Raw genomic sequence first — 14,206 nt, forward strand, 5'->3', positions numbered from 1 at the left:
TAGACTGCTGCCTTTTAAATATATTTTACTATAGTAGGAAACACTTAGGCTTTAGGCCTGATAATTTTGGGTGAAGCCCTTCATTTACTCTGGAAATCTAAGACATCTGAACAAAGCTGGTATTAGAATAAAGAACATCTCCCAGTGACTGGAATGCAAGAGGGCAATACCGTATTAACAAACCTTTTGTTGTTAGTGAGGTGCTGAGGTCTGGTATGGCAGAGCTGAACTCCTCTCTATGAGTAGTCATGCAAGCTTTCTGTACTTCAAGTGCCTTATCTTTGAAATGAGTATAATGCTACCGGGCACTTTAGCTTATTTCCAAAGATGTCCTGAGACAAAGCGGAGAATATCTGTAAAGCTCCCCAAGTTTGCATGTAGAAAAACCTCATGTGCTAATAAATACCTTGAGTTTACATACTGCCTTTACCCTAGAGTTCAAACCGAACTCTAAACCATTATTTCAATTATTGTCTTCCTCTAACGTTTTCCTAAAAGAGTTTGAGATTGTTTATGGCAGTTGTATGATTCACAGCATGCCTTCCTCTCTCCATCCCGATTCCAGGAATCAAGAGTTTAAACGGTAGGAAACCAAGGCAGAGAGGAAAAAAGATTTGTGTGACACCTCTTAGCAAGGGTGTAGTGAAAGCCAGTAGAGCTGACCCGGGTGCGTAACGCCCAAGCCACCGTCCTTTACGGGATTTATAATTTAAACGGGCCCCAAAGCACGAGATTGGCTGGGGAAATGCCCTGATCGCAGTTGGGCTGTTCGCATGGCGTTGCTCAGATACCTCCGGCCGGGCTCCGACGACGTCCCCAGCCTGCAAGCCCGTCGGGCAGCTGTCGAGCCGCGGGAGCCCGTTCGTGGGCAGGGCTGGCACGGCTAGGCGGCCGCTGCCCCGTCGCTGACCCTCGCGTGAAGCTGCGCGCACCGAGAGACGACATCTTCCCGGCCGGGCCTCCCGCGCCCGCCGCGGCCCGGGGCGGCGGGGTCGGCCCGGGGGCTGAGGACGGCTCGCGCACCCCTCCTTGGGGGGCGCCCCGACTCGCCGGGGGCGGGGTCACGTCCCACCCGGGCCGCCGGGGGCACGGGCGCTGCGGAAACCTGAGCGTGGCCGAGGAGCGGGGGCTTCCAGGGCCACCTCCCAGGGCGCCTCGGGCCCGCGGTGGGCGCGCCAGCCGCCAACGCCCCCGGGCCGTCGCGGCGACCATTCCCGAGCCTGGTACCTGTGGACGCCCTTGTCAAGCGCCCGGAGCTCCCCCCAGGGGAGGCGAGCCCAGGACAGACATGCTACTCCCGTTTCCTGCCCCTTTGGAGCGGCGAGGAGTGGGTGAGGCGGGGCCGGGCTGCTGCACCGAGCAGCCCCCCGAGCCGAGGGCGGACGGGCCCCGCGGCGGGGGCGCCAAGGGCCTGCCCGGGGATGGCGGGCAGGCCGGCCTCGGCCCAGCGGCGGGCGCGCGAGGGGAGGGCAGCCGGCGGGAAGGCGCCCCTTCCCTGCGCCCCCTCGCCCTGGGCAGTCTGGCCGACCCGGCCCAGAGGCCTGACCCTGGGAGACCCCCGCTTTGAGGCGGGCAACGGCTGCCCTCGCCCAGGCCGCCCGGCCCTCAGGTTGTGTGACTGTAACGGGCTGACTGGGGCAGAGGGCGGCTGAAGGGGACCGGGGCGCTTCTCCCCACTGTTTGGGGGGTGTTGTGCTTTCTGGGGGGTCGGGGGTCACCACCCTCCCAGGCGAGGTGGGGGAGGGCCGCCAACGCAGCTGGCCGGTGAGGGGCGGGGTCACAGAGGCGAAGTGTGTGTTCGAGCGAGGGCGTGTGGGGGGCAGGGCGCGCGCGGAGGAGGATCCGTGGCCTGCGCGCAGGCGCGAGCAGCGGGCCGAGCCAGAGCCCTGGAAGAAGGCCGACGGGGAGCGGGGGCGGTGGGCCGGCGGGAGGGCGGGCAGGCTGACGCGAGGCGGGGCGGGGAGCCGCGTCGGCGTCGCGGGGCGCGGGCGATTCGAGGCCGACGCATCCGCGCGTGCGCGCGCCGGCAAAGTGTCCGCGTTAGAGGGGAGTGACGCGTGCGCGTTCACGTGCACCCCGGAGAGCGGTAAGGAGCGAAGAGAGGCTTGAAGGGGGGTGGGGGCTGAAGAGGCGAGCTGAAGGAGGGGTGGGGAGGCGGCGCCTGCGCAGTGCGCCGCGGAGGAGCTGTGTGTATGTGAGAGTCTGACGGGTTCAAAATGGCGGCGGCTGCTTCAGCGGCTCCTCCTGTGTGAGGGAAACAACACCCCTCCCCGGCGGCGGCGGCGGCGGCGGCGGCTGCGGCTCCCAGAGCACCTTCCCAGCGGCTGGGCCTGTCGCCGCTCTGTCTATCCTGGGCAGGGGGCGCTCCGGGAGGAGGGGCAACGCCAAGGGGGCCCATCCCCCGGAATCCTTCTTCTGCGACTGGGGAGTAGCCGGGGGGCTCGTCCCGCAGCGCGGAGCTCGGGCTGAGGGGGAGACGCGAGGGGACCCGGGGCCCCCAGCCCGGCGCGCCGCGCCGCCCGCCCTCTCCGCCCCCCGGGGCCGGGGCCCGCGTTCCGGGGGGCCGGGGCGGCGCGGGCAGCCTCGGGTCGGCCGGTCTCAGCTGATCGGTCGTCGCTCCCGGGCTCTGGAGGCGGCCGAGCGGCTGCTTGCCGAGGGCACGGCGAAGAGGGCGCTCCCCGCGGCCGGGGCTGGTCCGGGGCTTGCGCTCGGGCTGCTGACCGCCGCCCGGGGGAGGCGGGGGCGCCCCGGGCTCGGCGCCGAGGGGTCGCGCTCCCCTCTCGTGACGCCTCCGACTCCCGGTTTCCAAAGCCAGAAGAGGAGGTTTGATTCAGCAACTGTTTCCTCTCTTTTCCGGGTCGCTTTTGACCCTCTGGATACTGGATTGATCCACGGAAAAAAACCGAAGACGACGTTTGGGATTTAATTTTTTCCTCTCAGTTTTTGGAATCTTTCACTTCTCACTTGGACAAGAACTCACGAGCAAAATCCCCGGTGAGATTTCCCCCTCCTATCGTTTACCCCCCTCCCCCTTTGGAAGTTTTGGTTTGTTGTGTTATCTAAAGACTTAATGTAAAGTTTCTATTTCTTTTTCTGATGGGTGAACGAACCAGTGAAACTCCTTTCCCGGGGGGAACCCGGCGAGATTTGCCATTTTTTTCTTTTCTGGCCCTGACTGTTCCCAAGCCCGGGCTGTCCTCGTCCAGGGGGTGCAAACACGGTTTGCCTCCCGACTTGGGGCGACGGCTTCTTCCAGGAGGGCTCTGCCACGAACTGCTATTGCAAACTGTGTCATCGGGTCCTCAGGTCTCGTAGCAGTTTTGAAAGGATGCTTTTAACGTGGCCATAATGTAGTTACAAAAAAGGAAAAAAATCTGCATTCTCTGTGGAAGCCATTATCCCTGAGAATTATTTAAGAAAAAGAAAAACCTTGGTATTAGGGATCGACCGTCGCGCAAATCGGTCTTTAATGTTTGGAAAAGATGAATTTGACTTATATGTCTAAGTAAAATATCTGATTACTTTAAACAGAAAGAGCTGATCAATTTTTGTTTCTGATTTGCAACTCTCTTGAATTTGTTTCAGAGTTGTACGCATCTTGTGTTGGGGTGGAGGGTTGGTTTGGAAATGAAAAGATCCGGGGAATTTAGGAAGGACGGTGACGACTGTATACGGATTTTACTAGAGGTGTATAGGAAATTGTTTTGGAGTCTTCATTTCAACCCTCATTTCTTGTTCTCTTTATGTAGTTAGTCTGTCCTTTTCTTTAGTTTCTAATTAGGGGTGAAAGAGAACTATTTTGGTTAGGATCTGGATTAGTTCAGTGGCTGATTTACCTGGTCAGCTCTAGGAGAGAAAAGTCCTACCCGCCCCCGCTCCCCCCCCTCCCCCGCTGCGGCTTTTTTTTTTTTTTTTTTTTTGCTAATGTTGCCATGAAGGGGAGCCTTGCCTATGGTAATCCTGTGGGGAGAAACAAGTGGTGTAGCCCGACTTTAAGGAACTGAAACCATCTTTTGCCTATAGGCCTCAGACAGTTGTAATGTGATTGTTGATCTTGGTTTGGAACCACTTGCCCCAAAGCTGAGAGTTCCCAAACTGATGAAGAGGAACCCGGTTTCTTAGGAAAACTTTTAACTTACACATATCCTGAATACTTCATTCCAAGGAGAAAAAGCTTGAGTTTGAGGATGAGTTCTCATCTCTGCTCCTATCATTGTTCTTCAGTGTTGCAATCTGGTTCCTAAGGAGGAAGAGGAAGGCAGCCCTGGAGTGGTTTCTTTCTGTAATTTCGACAGAAGAGTGAGAGATGGAACCCGAAGAAGAAAGGATTCGTTACAGCCAGAGATTGGTTAGTATTTACTTGCCTTTTTTTTTTCCCTTCAATTTTGAAGCAGAATAACTATTTTGTTTCCATTTGTGAACATACTGTGATTAAAACTTTTCAGGTGGCTTTTCTCTGCCCTAGAGGAGGAGGGAAGATAATATCTCATGTGGGTTTTAGGCCAAGTAGTTACAGCCCTAGTAGTCATCCTATTTGGAAATGAATTTATAGGTAGCCTTTAACTTCTGCCAAAACGATTGTAAATCAGAAGATTTTGTGAATTACAGTGTGACAAGGATTCCTAATCTCAAAATACTGAAATTGTAATAAATCTGATTTAGATTAGAATGTAAATGTTAGGGGCAAAGCTATTTGAGGAAGGGTAGTTCTGTATAATTTTTTTCTTTGATTATGGTGTACCAAGATCTGTGGCTTTGAGCTGGGGAGTAGAACTAAGGTTTTTTGTTTTTTTTTTTTTAAACACAAATCAACATGGATAGTGTTGAAGGGTATTGATTAAGAGAAGGTAGAATACTGGTTGCTGATAAAGTTCTATATTTTGTATTTTGGGAGGGATGTATGTGATCTCTTATGGAAATAAATTTCTACTTAGTAATGATTTGGAGGGAATTGGCTTGTGTCTGCATGTGAATACTTTGTCCTTTAGGCCCTGTTTTCTTCTCAGGGTTTCCCTGCTGGAGTTAAAGAATTTGATTTTTGTTTTTCTTCATCAAAGAGAGCTTTATTAATACTCACCATATATTCATTTCAGAATTTTGAATTTATGTTTGTAGAGTGGGGAATGAGGAAAGCCACAGAACTGTCTGTATTATGTAAATTTGGTGAACTGAAAGACTTAGAAGATTAACTAAAGGAATTTATGCTGGTTTTACTTGGCTCTGCATTTTAGATTGAATCTGGAGGGAAAAAAATGATTCTTTAAAGCTTTTTCTGTTGATCTCCAGACTTTTTGAGAATAGGCTGTTTTCCCCCCTCCCCCATCCCCTTAATGTGACTGTTGGAAAGGTGTGGTGTATGTTGGCAAGTATTAATATGTCCAGTAGACAATAATGTTCTGGTAAACCTTATTTCAGAGTTTTACTTCTTGTTTCCCAATCTGTGCTGAGACTATAATTCTTTATCTCCAACTTTTATAAATAAAGTATATCATTAGTGGAATTTTGTACATTTAGGATTTATTTTTTGTTCTGACATTTCTTGAGTTCAATTTTTCTTTGGGAAAAGAAAGAAGATGCTGCAAAACTTTCCCAGTTATTGCTATTTGAAATTCGTTTTTATTGTCAGCTGGTAGGATTGCTGAGCTGTTCTGTAAATAAGAGATCTTGGGATCTAGTCTTTCAAAACTAGTTTCCACATTTTTTAACAAGGTAGAAAGGTAGTGGTAAGTGTGATTTTTGTCCTGGTAAGTTTTTTTTTTTTTTAATTGTAAAATGATTGCTACCTGTTGCACACATTAACCTTTCTTTATGTAGCATATTTTTCCTTCTGGTTTGTGATTTTGTAAAAGTGTTGTGTAAGAGGATAAAGCACATATTTTGGGAGAATCTTTCTTATAATTTTGGGTAATAATCTTGGAGTTTATAGTGACTGATGTTTGTTTTCCTTTTCAAAATTAAATGACAAAATTATATCTGAAGTGTAAATCCCTTCCCTAACATAACTTTTGATATGATGTTGGTGGCTTATTTGAGTGGCAGTGTGCCTACCGAGCTCTTAATGGCACTGTGTCAGACACTTAAATTACAAAATTCTGTATTAGTTATTTGAGGAATTTTAAGACTAACATGAAGACATAAAGGCTAATTTTTACAGTAGTTATAACACTGTAACTCTTTAAAGTAGGTCAGAGTATAGGATTTAGTTTTGCTTTGCAGTTACTGGCCATGGAACATAAAGTTTGAAAGAGAATAAATGACAGGTATACTGACTTGGCTTTGTGATTAAAGTTTGGTTTCATGCTATATGTTTGTCAAATTGAATTGAATCACCTAGTATATTGATTATAGTATTAACCGGCTTTTACTTCCACGTTGGTTTAGAGGACAGACTCTAAATGGTAGTCCCTCTGTGACATATCTTCAAAACAGCTTCTTGGGAGAGAAAATGTAGTACCAGTATTAACAGTCTGAGTCCAGACTCATGTTGGAACAAGACTTCTTTATATTGAGAACCTTTCACGTATCTTAAAAAAAAAAAGTTGTATCCTTACTACTAATAAGAATATGTATTATTCATGATTGAATAGATCCTCTTTAATGCTTTTAACTGACTTGGATTTGGTGAGATAACTTCATGATGTTTATATCATCTTTGTGACAAGTCATCTTTTAAAAAATCAGAAATGGTTTTTAAAAATTGGCTTTTCTTTTGTCAAACTAGTATTTGTGGAGGAGAATTACACTTCTGAAGATGGTATGTATGTTTTTAATGAAAATATTTTGTTTTAATGAAAATATTAGTAGTTTTGTGTATAGATTTCTAGAAGAAAGCCAGATACTCTCCATGGCAAGTTGACATCCCTAAGGAGGTATTAAAGTGAGAGGAATAGAACCTTCGGTTTTGGTGATGGGTGGTTATTTGGTGTCCTGAGGTAAAGATGATTTATTTCTGTATTTCTAGTAATTTGGATGTAGGACCTTACTGAGAAACATTGTCAGGTACTAATTATGGAACTTTTGTTCCTTAATTTGGTTTCAGGAGCCAAAGCGTTGGAGCAGTTTTGAATGCTTGTCACAGCCATGTATATTTAAGTGTTCATTTACAAGGAATGTTCTACATAGTTTTTAGAGTTTCTTAGTCTAAGATATTAGTTAAATCCTTAGCAGTTGTAGTTGATGATCTTTTAGGTTTTTGAAGTCACACCAATTCTGAGTAGTTCTTGCTATTGCATAGAAAGTCAAGGGCAAAATAATGTGCATTAAAGTAAATGAGTAAGGTGTAGGTACATTTGGTATGGAAAAAATTCACTAGCCCCTGCCAAAGGCAACTGTAGAAAAAAATGAATGACTAAATTAGTGTAAAAAGAAAGCAAAGACATTATACTTCAGGCAGTATGCTTCAGGGTAAAAGAAGTTATATTTTTTTCTCTTTTATGTTTCTGAATACTTTTTTCTCTTGACTTAAGCTAGTACTGTTATCTGAAGGGAAAGATGCTGATTTACTTGAGAGTTCAGCTTGCTTGTCAATCTTGATGATGAAATTAAGAGATTTTCTAAAGGATGTTATTACACTATTGGATGCTCAATCCTGTTACTGTGCCTTATATATGATTCTCTGAAGTAGCTGAATCATTTATCTGTTGTAGGAAACTGAGGGCACCAAGCCCTTATGATATTCTCACCTTTCTTTGGGTTATCCTTAAAATTGTACCCCCCGATTCAGGAGCAATGAATGAACAGATTCACTCTTTTACAAACAGTCCCACTTTGAATGTACCCTCTATAAGGTTTTTCTAGCCAGGAATAGACCAGGCAACACAAAAACCTAATTTTAAGCCATTTTTTTTTCCCATAGCTTAACAATTTAAAAAATTATAGCATGGTGTAAATTGATGAATTTGCTTATTTATAATTATTTCATTAGACTTAACTGTCAGTCTCTATTGGTGAAAGAGTACATTGTTGCAGTCTCTTTCCTAGTAATATAGGAAAATCTTAATGCCTATTTTTGGTATTCAAAATGCAGATGATGAGGGAGCTAATTTTTTATACTTAAGCATCAGTCTTCCACAGTGACCTATATTTTGAGGACCCAAATACAGAATGAGGGCTGTATTTAAGCCCTATTACTTGTTTTATTTTGCTGAACACTCATCACTATCATACTTAAGTTTGTTTGTGCATATATCTCCATTAGAGTATAAGCTCCTTGAGATTTGGGACAGTTTTTGTTTGTGGTTATCTACTAGATGCTTTGAATAGTGCCTGACACATAGAAAGTACTTAATAAGTAGCCTCAAAAAGAGAAGAAAGTACTCTCAGTCTGCAATATATAGAAAATGCTCAGTAAGTATTTGTTGATACTGTGGAAACCCCTCATAAATACTTTTCTTTTCTATGAGTTTTCTTGACTGCTAGGAATAGATCAAGAATGGAGGAGAGTTTGGTGTACAGGGATGAACACACTATTGGGGTTTTGGGTTCTGTAGTATATACATAAGAACCAGAATGCCTAAGCTCTAACAAATGAAAAACGTTTGGCACACATGAACACATTTAATAGTATTTAGGCTACTAAAATAAGAAAATATTAGTTAACTGTAAAAGCTCAGTCTGAATTTTAAGTTCTCCCTCAAATCCTGTTAAACCTTCTGTGTTAAGGTTTTTGCTGACTTTTAAGACAAGCTTACGGTTGTGAAGTTGAAAGTGATGGTGGTTGTGTTAATCTCACGTCTTGGTTTTAACTATTAAGTTGGGGAATGGATACATTTGGTATATACCATGCAGAGGGACATAACATTCTTATTTTACGTCTCTTTATTTTTCCTCTTGGGGAATGGACGTCCTTAGTCAAGTTTTATTAATTTGCTCTCTTGGTCTCACTTTTGGGATAATACTGTGTTTTTGCATTGTGCAAAACAGGTTAAAATTCAGTAAACATTTATCATGTGTTAGGTACTAGGCCAGGTTCTTTCAAACACATTACCCTGTTTAATCCTCAAAACAACTCTGTAAAATAGATGGTATAATTTTAAACCTTAATGTTTTTATTATGGAAATAGAGGCCTAGGGAGCTGCCTTGACTTGACCAGGATCACAAAGTTGATAAGGGGTGGAGCCAGACCTTGAACCCTGTTTTTCCTTTCATTCCTTATCATCTCTCTTGCAGTGTATTTCATACAGAAAACAAATAGGTACTCCTGTTGTAGGAAGTTGTAAACTGAGTAGTTTATCTTTTTTTGAGGCTACTTTTGCAATTTCTTTTAAGTAGTTAATGTAACTACTTAACATCCTAAATGAGATGGCTACAAATACTTGACAGCCAACATTTGATCATGTTTCTTAAAAGTGAGTGTGTTCTTTCATTTTTTGTCAATTCTGAACTTATTGCACTTGGTCTATTAAAATAGCAATATTTGTATAGTTTGTATATATGTCAAGCCTTTTATTTATGCATGTCACTCATATCATTGTTTTCTGTTTTAAATTTTAGGTTCTTGGGGGTTTTCTCTATCTGTGAGTACTTGGTAAAAACTTAAAGCATAAAGATAAAAGGCAGCAGATAGTGACCAAACCAGTGGTTTTGACAAATACAGTGGTGAAGGAAGGCCTCCTTCAGGTAGGTAGAGAGGAGGAGGGAAGAGGGTGGCCTTGCAGAAGGTAAAGATAGCATAAGCCTTTCTTTGGAGTGGGGGGTCTGATAAGCTGTTAAGTTAATAGGAAGTAGAAGACTTGTTTTGGGAGGTAGTGTTGATAATGTAGAGAACACATTTTAAACAATTATGAAAGCCCGGTATGAAAAATAGAGAGCCACTAAAGTTATGGTTTGTTTTTAATTGTGCACTAATTTGATCAGAGTGGTGTTTTCGGAGTAATATTTTTGTAGTTTTATGTCAGGAAGGTGTCTGAAAGAAGATTGAAATAGATTACCTCTTGAGGTGATAGGTACCGCACTCAAGTGCAGTGGTTCTCGAACTGTGGTCCCCTTACCAGCAGTGTAGACCTTATCTGCGAATCTGGGAGCTGCTTAGAAATGCTTATTCTTGGACTCTGCCTCATTTTTTGCTGGATCAGAAACTTTGGGGTTGGGGCCCAGTGACCTGTGTTTTTTAACAAGCCAGGTGGTTTTGATGTGTGCAGAAGTTTCAGAACCACCACTCTGGGGTGTAGATAGTAGAAATGAAAAGGAAGGATAGAAGCAAGACACTTGGGCAGTGAAGGACTGACAAAACTTGCTGTCTGATGGATGGCAGTGTATTTTGATGGAAAAGAATGCTTGACTAGGGATCATGAGCCCAGAATCTTTGTACAAACTGCATTACCAACTCTAGTGTTAAATAAGAGAACTGACCTGCTATTGAGGGAGTTGTACTGCTGGTGAATTCTGAGGATTCTGGAGGCAAAGACAAATGAATTAAGGTGGGCTCTGGGATGATCTTGATTATTAGGAAGATCAGTGGGAGGGTTTTTAAAAGAGGGAGGTGAGAATACTGGTGGATATTTTAGAGAGTTGGGACAGATTTATTTAAAGCAGAGATTCTCAGCTGGGGTTGATTTTTGCCCTGTCAAGGGGGACATTTGGCAATATCTGGAGACATTTTTGATTGTCAGACTAGGGGTGTACTGCTGGTATTTTAGTGAGTAGAGACTAAGGATGCTGTTAAAACATTCCATTAAACATTTCCTATAACAGAATTATCCAGTGTTAATAGTGGGAGTTTGAAAATTCAAATTTAAAGAGAGATTCAGTCAGTGGTTTCTGGGTCTCCATCCTGATTATCTTCTATTAATCTTAAAGGTTTAAGTCCAACGCGGAAAATCTTGAAATCATCTCAGATTCCATTTTTTAGGGCTTTGCCCAAATAAGCATGAAATGGTGTTTTTGTTGTTGAATTTTCACAGAAGTGGCTTCATGGTCATGACAAGCCCTCAACCTAGTTGCAGATTTCTTTATTACTCCTTTTAACTTACTCCCTGGTGGCTCAGATGGTAAAGAATCCACCTTGCAATGTGGGAGACCTGGGTTAGGAAGATTCTCCTGGAGAAGGGAACAGCTACCCACTCTAGTATTCTTACCTGGCGAATTCCATGGACAGAGGAGCCTGTCAGGCTACAGCCCATGGGATCACAGTGAGTTGGACACCACTGAGCAACTTTCATGTCACTTATGTATTCTAAGATCAACTAATGTGGATAACCAAAGTAAATACTCATGTCTTGAGATCAATAATAAAGTTATAATAAATATTTTGATACTCTCTTTGAAGAATAGAAAAAAAAGATAAAAGGTGTGGTATTGACACGCGCGAATATTGAAATATTGTTTATTACCCTGTGGCTGAATACCCATGGCCCTTCCTGAGAAACAATCTGATGAACTGGTTGTGGCCCTCAGTGTGAATTTAAGGTAGCCCCAACCTTATTCATTTCCTTATATCCCTGGATCACAGAAGTTACAAATGCTTTTGTGTCAAAACTTTTTTGTGTCATCTAGCCAGCCCTTCCTTTTTTTGACAGTAACTTCGAGAGAATGTAGATTTGTAAATATAGTGCTTGTTTTGTAGTATTTTAATCATTTCCAAAGTACGTTTCTATTTTTTGACTTTTGGTCATCTTATTGTTTTGATAATTACAATTCTGGGAGTTGCTAGGAAATGGGGATGGTGCTGCCATGTTACGCAATTCCAGAAGGTATCATTCACATTTCTTAAACTTTGTGGATGATGCCACTGGGGGGAAAAAAAAAAAAAGATGCCATTGGAGTTGCACAGTGTGCAAAAGAAAAATAAACCAAAAGGGGTGCTTTTTGGGTGGATGAGATAAAGGAAAAGTCACCATGTATATTTGAAACAGAGGGAAAAAGTCCTATCTGATAGATAATAGTATACATTAATTGAGTGTATATTGTGTGCTTAGTACTGGCATTTTACACATATTAACTAAGTTAATTTTCAACAACCCCTTGAGGTAGGTTCTATGATTCCCATTTTCTGGTTTGGAAACTGAGGGATGGTACAGTTAAGTAACTTAACCAGAGGTTATAAAGCTAAATAAGCTGAGCCAGTGGCTCAGACAGTAAAGAATCCGCCTGCAGTGCAGGAGACCGGGTTCAATCCTTGGGTCAGGAAGATCCTGGAGAAGGGAATGGCAGCCTACTCCAGGATTCTTGCCTGAAGAATCCTGTGGAGAGAGGAACCTGGCAGGCCACAGCTCACGGGGTTGCAGAGAGACAGAGACGACTGAGCGACTGAGCATGCATACAGCTAACTAGGGAAAGAGCCGGGATCCACAGAAGGCAGTCTAAGACACACTGCCTCTTCTTCAGCTTCGTCAGAGTAGAGCTTGTAAATGTTTTGCTATTTAGGATGTTCTCCAAGTCATCTTTTCTCATTCAGGAGATTCATTCACTTAAATGTTTGCTGAATGCTTAATCTGTGTCAGACACTTAACTTGGGCCTTGCTTTTTTAGAACTTCCAAATAACTGTGGTTTCAGGTAGTGCTGGATACTTTGAAGAAATTAAGAGGGGGGATGAAATACTTGTAGTGTGGGGATCACTCCTTGAGCTTGGGTTAAAGGCTCCCTGAGAAGATGGTGTTTTATAACAGATCTGAGTGATGCGGAGCCAGTCCTGTGAAGTTCAAGTTCTTGGGACGGGAGGTGGGAGGGGGGTTCAGGATTGGGAACTCAGGTACACCCGTGGTGGATTCATGTCAATGTATGGCAAGACCAATACAGTATTGTAAAGCAAAATAAAGTAAAAATAAAAATTAAAAAAATAATAATAATAAAAAGAAATGAGACAATGTTTCAAGCACTTAACCACATGTCACACACCAGGCAGAGCACTTGGGATAGAGTGATGAGCCAGAGAGGCATGGTCCTTCTTTCACAAGATTACAGTGTTAGGGAAGTCAGATATTAAATACTTAATGCTAGTGATGTTAGTTATAGTTACACAAAGGACTATAAAGATAAATATAGGATGCAATGAAGGTGTATAATAGAGTGACGTAATCTAAGCTTCAAGAGTGCCAGCATGCATTAGAGAACACCTTTTCTTGAGAAAGCTTTTAAAGCTGACACCTGAAGGCTGACCATGAGGTAACCAGGCAAAAGGGAGAAGTGATTATCATAAGCAAAGCCCCCGCCTCTCCCCCACCACCCTGCCGAAGTTGAAAGGAATCTGACATGTTTGAGGAACCTGCCAACCAAATAAAACCAGAAAGAACAGTGTAACTGGAGAGAAGTGAATGGTAGAGACAATTAAAATCTTGACAAGGTTATCAGGGGTCAAGTAGGGCTTTATTGTGAATGCTGCAGAGGAGAATAACATGCTAGTATCAGTAGACTAGTATCAGTAGCTGCCGTGTAGAGAAAGGATCGGGAGAGACAAGAATGGATTTGGTGAGACCGATGGAAGCTACTGTGGTTCAGTTCAGCCGCTTAGACGTGTCCGACTCTTTGTGACCCCTCGGACTGCAGCACCCCAGGCTTCCCTGTCCATCACCAACTCCCGGAACTTATTCAAACTCATGTCAATTGAGTCAGTGATGCCATCCAACCATCTCCTCTGTCCAACCATCTCTTCTGTCGTCCCCTTCTCCCGCCTTTAGTCTTTCCCACATCAGGGTTTTTCCAGTTAGTCAGTTCTTCACATCAAGTGGCCAAAGGATTGGAGTTTCAGCTTCAGCATCAGTCCTTCCAATGAATATTCAGAACTGATTTCCTTTAGGATTGACTGCTTGGATCTCCTTGCAGTCCAAGGAACTGTCAAGAGTCTTCTCCAACACCGCAGTTCAAAAGCATCAATTCTTTGGTGCTCAGCTTTTTTTATAGTCCAGTTCTCATACCCATACATAACTACTGGAAAAACCATAGCTTTGACTAGATGAATCTTTGTCAGCAAAGTAATGTCTCTGCTTTTTAATATGCTATCTAGGTTGGTCAAAACTTTCCTTCCAAGGAGTAAGTGTCTTTTAATTTCATGCTGCAGTCACCATCTGCAGTGATTTTGGAGCCTAAAAAAGTAAAGTCTCTCACTGTTTCCACTGTTGCCCCATCTATCTGCCATGAAGTGATGGGACCAGATGCCATGATCTTAGTTTTTTGAATGTTGAGCTTTAAGCCAACCTTTTCACTCTCTTTCACTTTCATCAAGAGGCTCTTTAAGTTCCTCTTCACTTTCTGCCATAAGGGTGGTGTCA

General features: G+C 43.8%; 1 protein-coding gene across 5 annotated transcripts in view; it reads left to right on the plus strand.

Annotated features, from left to right (window-relative positions):
- Positions 1–2,196: 2,196 nt before the first annotated feature.
- Positions 2,197–14,206, plus strand: part of KDM2A (lysine demethylase 2A) — a 91,917-nt gene continuing 79,907 nt past the window's right edge. The window contains exons 1-2 of one of the 5 annotated variants that reach the window (XM_027959724.3): positions 2,197–2,994; positions 4,225–4,348. In XM_027959724.3, the coding sequence (XP_027815525.1) occupies positions 4,307–4,348 (42 nt within the window). In that variant the 5' untranslated portion in view covers positions 2,197–2,994; positions 4,225–4,306. Of the gene's footprint in view, positions 2,995–4,224; positions 4,349–9,493; positions 9,620–14,206 lie in introns of those variants that run through there. The other 4 variants (XM_027959725.3, XM_042237692.2, XM_060404120.1 and 1 more) reach the window with 4 other exon arrangements.

This window comes from Ovis aries, chromosome 21 (genome assembly GCF_016772045.2).
Source record: "Ovis aries strain OAR_USU_Benz2616 breed Rambouillet chromosome 21, ARS-UI_Ramb_v3.0, whole genome shotgun sequence".
In the NCBI taxonomy this organism is placed as follows: domain Eukaryota; kingdom Metazoa; phylum Chordata; class Mammalia; order Artiodactyla; family Bovidae; genus Ovis; species Ovis aries.